We start from the raw sequence: 6,461 nt of genomic DNA on the forward strand, positions 1-6,461 counted from the left end.
TTATGAACCACTGTAGTAGAGATGCCAGACAGACAGTAGGCCTATACCATTATGAACCACTGTAGTAGAGATGCCAGACAGACAGTAGGCCTATACCATTATGAACCACTGTACTAGAGATGCCAGACAGACAGTAGTCCTATACCATTATGAACCACTGTAGTAGAGATGCCAGACAGACAGTAGGCCTATACCATTATGAACCACTGTACTAGAGATGCCAGACAGACAGTAGGCCTATACCATTATGAACCACTGTAGTAGAGATGCCAGACAGACAGTAGGCCTATACCATTATGAACCACTGTAGTAGAGATGCCAGACAGACAGTAGGCCTATACCATTATGAACCACTGTAGTAGAGATGCCAGCCAGACAGTATGCCTATACCATTATGAACCACTGTAGTAGAGATGCCAGACAGACAGTAGGCCTATACCATTATGAACCACTGTAGTAGAGATGCCAGACAGACAGTAGGCCTATACCATTATGAACCACTGTAGTAGAGATGCCAGACAGACAGTAGGCCTATACCATTATGAACCACTGTAGTATAGATGCCAGACAGACAGTATGCCTATACCATTATGAACCACTGTAGTAGAGATGCCAGACAGACAGTAGTCCTATACCATTATGAACCACTGTAGTAGAGATGCCAGACAGACAGTAGGCCTATACCATTATGAACCACTGTACTAGAGATGCCAGACAGACAGTAGGCCTATACCATTATGAACCACTGTAGTAGAGATGCCAGACAGACAGTAGGCCTATACCATTATGAACCACTGTAGTAGAGATGCCAGACAGACAGTAGGCCTATACCATTATGAACCACTGTAGTAGAGATGCCAGCCAGACAGTATGCCTATACCATTATGAACCACTGTAGTAGAGATGCCAGACAGACAGTAGGCCTATACCATTATGAACCACTGTAGTAGAGATGCCAGACAGACAGTAGGCCTATACCATTATGAACCACTGTAGTAGAGATGCCAGACAGACAGTATGCCTATACCATTATGAACCACTGTAGTAGAGATGCCAGACAGACAGTAGGCCTATACCATTATGAACCACTGTAGTAGAGATGCCAGACAGACAGTAGGCCTATACCATTATGAACCACTGTAGTAGAGATGCCAGACAGACAGTATGCCTATACCATTATGAACCACTGTAGTAGAGATGCCAGACAGACAGTAGGCCTATACCATTATGAGCCACTGTAGTAGAGATGCCAGACAGACAGTAGGCCTATACCATTATGAAACACTGTAGTAGAGATGCCAGACAGACAGTAGGCCTATACCATTATGAACCAGTGTAGTAGAGATGCCAGCCAGACAGTATGCCTATACCATTATGAACCACTGTAGTAGAGATGCCAGACAGACAGTAGGCCTATACCATTATGAACAGTGCTGTATGACCTCTTCATCCACCTAGCTTACTTTGAAATGTTTGTTATTTATTCAAACTAGACAGATATTTGAATGGTTTAAAATGCTAATGAATACATAGACACTGGACCAAACTAAGAAGCAGGTAAAGTGTTCTGTAGTCCAGGACTAGGTTTAATCTGGGTCTGGGAGCCAGACACACAGGTTAATCCCAAACACTAGTTCTGTTCTCTCCTCCCAAACAACCAGCCTCCTCCTCCCTACTTACCAGCCTCCGTAGGCAAACAGGCCACTGTACAGGGCCAACCCGAAGCTGCCAACGTCCGTCCTTGTCCCTTCGAATGCGTTCTCTGGCCAAAGACGCTCTGTCCCTCCTGAAAAGAGATGAACGTTTGTGAGTGGACTGACAGAGGAAGAAGATATCACTGACAGATCGCAAACAAAAACTCTTCTTCAACACTTCTCTGTGTGTGTATCGAGCACGTCAGTCTGTCTGTGTGTCTACTTCTCACCTCTGCCAATCTGCACAAAGCCGAGGAGGATGATGAGCACCAGAGCGAGGAGCTTGGCTGCAGTGAAGACATCTTGAACCCATGTGGCAGCCTTCACACTCCAGCAGTTTACTGCTGTCAAGAGCACTGGAACAGACAGACAGACAGACAGACAGACAGACACAGACAGACAGACAGAAGAGGTTTATTCCGCAGGTTAGGGGAGAACTGCTAGCCTGTTGGAACCAGCCTGATCGCTGCGTTCATCATTCTATTTCATTTCACAGTAAAACAGAATGGTGAACACGGCAATCAGACAGGACAGCTGGTTCATTCCACCTGGCTAGAATAATTGCTGTCCTAAGGGCATCCGTTTGTAACGTGAGGAGCACAGTACTACATAGAGCCATGACTACATGGAACTCTATTCCACATCAGGTAACTGATGCAAGCAGTAGAATCAGATTTTTTTTTTAAACAGGAAAAAATACACCTTATGGAACAGCGGGGACTGTGAAGAGACACATACACGAGTACATGTAACGGATGTGAAATGGCTAGCTAGTTAGCGGTGGTGCGCGCTAATAGCCTTTCAATCGGTGACGTCACTTGCTCTGAGACCTTGAAGTAGTGGTTCCCCTTGCTCTGCAAGGGCCGCGGCCTTTGTGGAGCGATGGGTAACGATGCTTCGTGGATGACTGTTGTTGATGTGTGCAGAGGGTCCCTGGTTCGCGCGAGGGGACGGACTAAAGTTAAACTGTTACATACAGACACACTCTATACACACGGACATTGTAATATTGTTGTATGGTGGTATTATACATTTTGAATTGTAGATACAGTTGAAGTTGGAAGTTTACATACACTTAGGTTGGAGTCATTAAAACTCGCTTTTCAACCACTCCACACATTTCTTGTTAACAAACTATAGTTTTGTCAAGTCGGTTAGGACATCTACTTTGTGCATAACACAAGTCATTTTTCCAACAATTGTTTACAGACAGATTATTTCACTTATAATTCACTGTATCACAACTCCAGTGGGTCAGAAGTTTACATACACTAAGTTGACTGTGCCTTAAAACAGCTTGGAAAATTCCAGAAAATGATGTCATGGTTTTAGAAGCCTGTCATGGTTTTAGAAGGTGTACCTGTGGATGTATTTCAAGGCCTACCTTCAAACTCAGTGCCTTTTTGTTTGACATCATGGGAAAATCAAAAGAAATCAGCCAAGACCCCAGAAAAAAATGGTGGACCTCCACAAGTCTAGTTCATCCTTGGGAGCAATTTCCAAACGCCTGAAGGTACCACGTTCATCTGTACAAACAATAGTACGCAAGTATAAACACCATGGGACCACGCAGCCGTCATACCGCTCAGGAAGGAGACACGTTCTGTCTCCTAGAGATTAACTTACTTTGGTGCGAAAAGTACAAATCAATCCCAGAACAACAGCAAAGGACAATGTGAAGATGCTGGAGGAAACAGGTACAAAAGTATCTATATCCACAGTAAAACGAGTCGACATAACCTGAAAGGCCGCTCAGCAAGGAAGAAGCCACTGCTCTAAAACCACCATAAAAAAGCAAGACTACGGTTTGCAACTGCACATGGGGACAAAGATCGTACTTTTTGGAGAAATGTCCTCTGGTCTGATGAAACAAAAATAGAACTGTTTGGCCATAATGACCATTGTTATGTTTGTAGGAAAAAGGGGGAGGCTTGCAACCAAAAGAACACCATCCCAACCGTGAGGCACGGGTGTGGCAGCATCATGTTGCGGGGGTGCTTTGCTGCAGGAGGGACTGGTGCATTTCACAAAATAGATTGCATCATGAGGCAGGAAAATTATGTAGATATATTGAAGCAACATCTCAAGACATCAGTCAGGAAGTCAAAGCGTGGTCGCAAATGGGTCTTCCAAATGGACAATGCATACTTCCAAAGTTGTGGCAAAATGGCTTAAGGACAACAAAGTCAAGGTATTGGAGTGGCCATCACAAAGCCCTGACCTAATTGAGTGTATGTAAACTTCTGACCCACTGGGAATATGATGAAAGAAATAAAAGCTGAAATAAATCACTCTCTCTACTATTATTCTGACATTCCACATTCTTAAAATAAAGTGGTGATCTTAACTGACCTAAAACAGAGGATTTTTACTAGGATTAAATGTCAGGAATTGTGAAAAACTTAGTTTAAATGCATTTGGCTAAGGTGTATGTAAACTTCCGACTTCAACTGTACCTCAATTACCTCTTACCCCTGCACATCGTGGTATCCCGTGTATAAAGCAGAGTTATCGTTACTCATTGTGTATTTATTATTACATGCTTTACTTTTCTATTATTTCTCTACTTTCTCTCAGCATTGTTGGTAAGAGCCCCGTAAGTACGTGTTTCACTGTTAGTCTACTTACACCTGTCGTTTACGAAGCATGGGATTTGATAGTGTTTCACTATTAGTCTACTTACACCTGTCGTTTACGAAGCATGGGATTTGATAGTGTTTCACTATTAGTCGACTTACACCTGTCGTTTACGAAGCATGGGATTTGATAGTGTTTCACTATTAGTCGACTTACACCTGTCGTTTACGAAGCATGGGATTTGATACGTGTTTCACTATTAGTCGACTTACACCTGTCGTTTACGAAGCATGGGATTTGATACGTGTTTCACTGTTAGTCTACTTACACCTGTCGTTTACGAAGCATGGGATTTGATACGTGTTTCACTATTAGTCTACTTACACCTGTCGTTTACGAAGCATGGGATTTCATAAATAGCTGATGCAACCAGACAGGAAATACTGGTTCAACATAGTGTAATGACCTGACTAGATCATAAAGGAACAATTGGCCAGACAGAGGACTAGCCTAACACATAACACACAGCTGTCTGTGCGGGTCGCTACAATAGGTTCATTCAAAGTGTAGAGATAAAATGTGTATCTCATAAAGCAAACTGACTTACATATACACTGGCAGGCGATCAATTTAGCGACATTTTCTGGTACCGGAGAGAACGGGAAGACGGGTTTGAGTAAATAAGTGGCAAATACATAAGAAACGATGTACTGAGAAGAAGGGCGGATGATCAGTAGTTCTATCCAGAGTTTTAGGAATGCAGGAAGGGACCCATAGACCTCAAGAATGTAGGCATAATCTCCTCCAGATTTGGTGATGGTGGTCCCTAATTCTGCATAGCACAGGGCCCCCACTGTCGAGAACAACCCACACACTGCCCAAATGATCAACGACAGTCCGACAGAACCAGCTTCCTTCACTACCCCGATGGGTGTCACGAATATCCCCGAGCCGATGATGCTACCCACGATGATAGCAACACCATTCAGTAGAGTTATAGTTCTTTTCAGTTCAACTGTGTTCTCCCCGGAGATGCTGCCACATTTACTCGTCTTTCTTTCAGTTGGGTTTGCGAGCGCACTGCCTTCAACCAGAGAAAACACTTCTTCGTGGACGCCTGATTCCCCCGAGGACTTGGAGTGACGTTTCTTCAAATTTGACATGTTGAGGAATATTTATTCAAACTTCTATTCAACCATTAATGAATATTGCGAGGTGAAAACCTACATAAAGTTTGCTAGCTAAGTAGTCCTGTACGGTAGTTAGTTAGCTAAACGTGGTATTAGTTACTGTTGGTATGGTGATGCCGCGTGGACTGGAATGGGAGTGGAAGCTACAATAACTTTACTACAATGTTGCCGGCTGTTCCGCCCACATATTAGAGGCTGCTGCGGATTCTACTGGCAGAGCAACCCCGTGGCAGAGCAACCCCGTGGCAGAGCAAACCCGTGACTTCTGGTCGATTATTAAAAGCAATTCTAACGCAGCATGTTTTTTGGCGTCATTCAGCAGTTTTTTATCTGATTAAGTACAATACTGTAACGACCCTGGGTTTATAAGCGCGGAAATCGACTCTGAAACAGCAGGGAGCAGGTCTCGAACCCTCGACCTTCTAGCCCGAGGTCCGGCGCGCTATCGACTGTGCCGCAAAAGCATGCTCGAGCGGCAGAGTCGATTTCCGCGCTTATAAACCCAGGGTCGTTACACTACCATTGGAAATGAAAGTTGATAGTTCAATGACAGTTGATAGTCTCTTCTTCCTGTTAATAAGACGCTGGTTGGACATTTCGATAAATAGCCCAATGTCAAAACAGTTTTAACAGTCCAAAACAATAACGAATATGCACAAACAGTTCGTGATATATTGAAAACCTAAACATACAATGTACACATACATGTGTAACAATAGTAATCATATTACTTGTATTTTTTTTTTTAACGAGCACCTTATAAACTACTGCACACGCACCAAAAACCGTGGCAATAATTCACTGATATCGATTAGGGGAGAATTCAGGATGTAGGCTACGCGCTGTTGAAACTAACAACTAAAAAACACATGGAAACTGGATATCTTTCTTCCATGGTTAGAGAACAACCTGCAGAAGACAGACCGCTACATTTTGGGTCGCTAAAACGGAAAGAGAAACGCAACACGCACTTATTTGTCCACCACAGATATCACGTTGA

At 43.5% G+C, this 6,461-nt stretch overlaps 1 protein-coding gene across 1 annotated transcript in view; it reads right to left on the reverse strand.

Annotated features, from left to right (window-relative positions):
• Nucleotides 1–5,434, reverse strand: part of LOC120024743 (large neutral amino acids transporter small subunit 1-like) — a 34,579-nt gene extending 29,145 nt beyond the window's left edge. Inside the window, exons 1-3 of the mRNA XM_038969023.1 lie at nucleotides 4,879–5,434; nucleotides 1,925–2,050; nucleotides 1,681–1,786 (exon numbers count right to left, since the gene is read on the reverse strand). Of these exons, the coding sequence (XP_038824951.1) occupies nucleotides 1,681–1,786; nucleotides 1,925–2,050; nucleotides 4,879–5,434 (788 nt within the window). The remainder of the gene's footprint in view (nucleotides 1–1,680; nucleotides 1,787–1,924; nucleotides 2,051–4,878) is intronic.
• Nucleotides 5,435–6,461: the final 1,027 nt, after the last annotated feature.

Source organism: Salvelinus namaycush, chromosome 30 (genome assembly GCF_016432855.1).
Source record: "Salvelinus namaycush isolate Seneca chromosome 30, SaNama_1.0, whole genome shotgun sequence".
Taxonomy (NCBI): domain Eukaryota; kingdom Metazoa; phylum Chordata; class Actinopteri; order Salmoniformes; family Salmonidae; genus Salvelinus; species Salvelinus namaycush.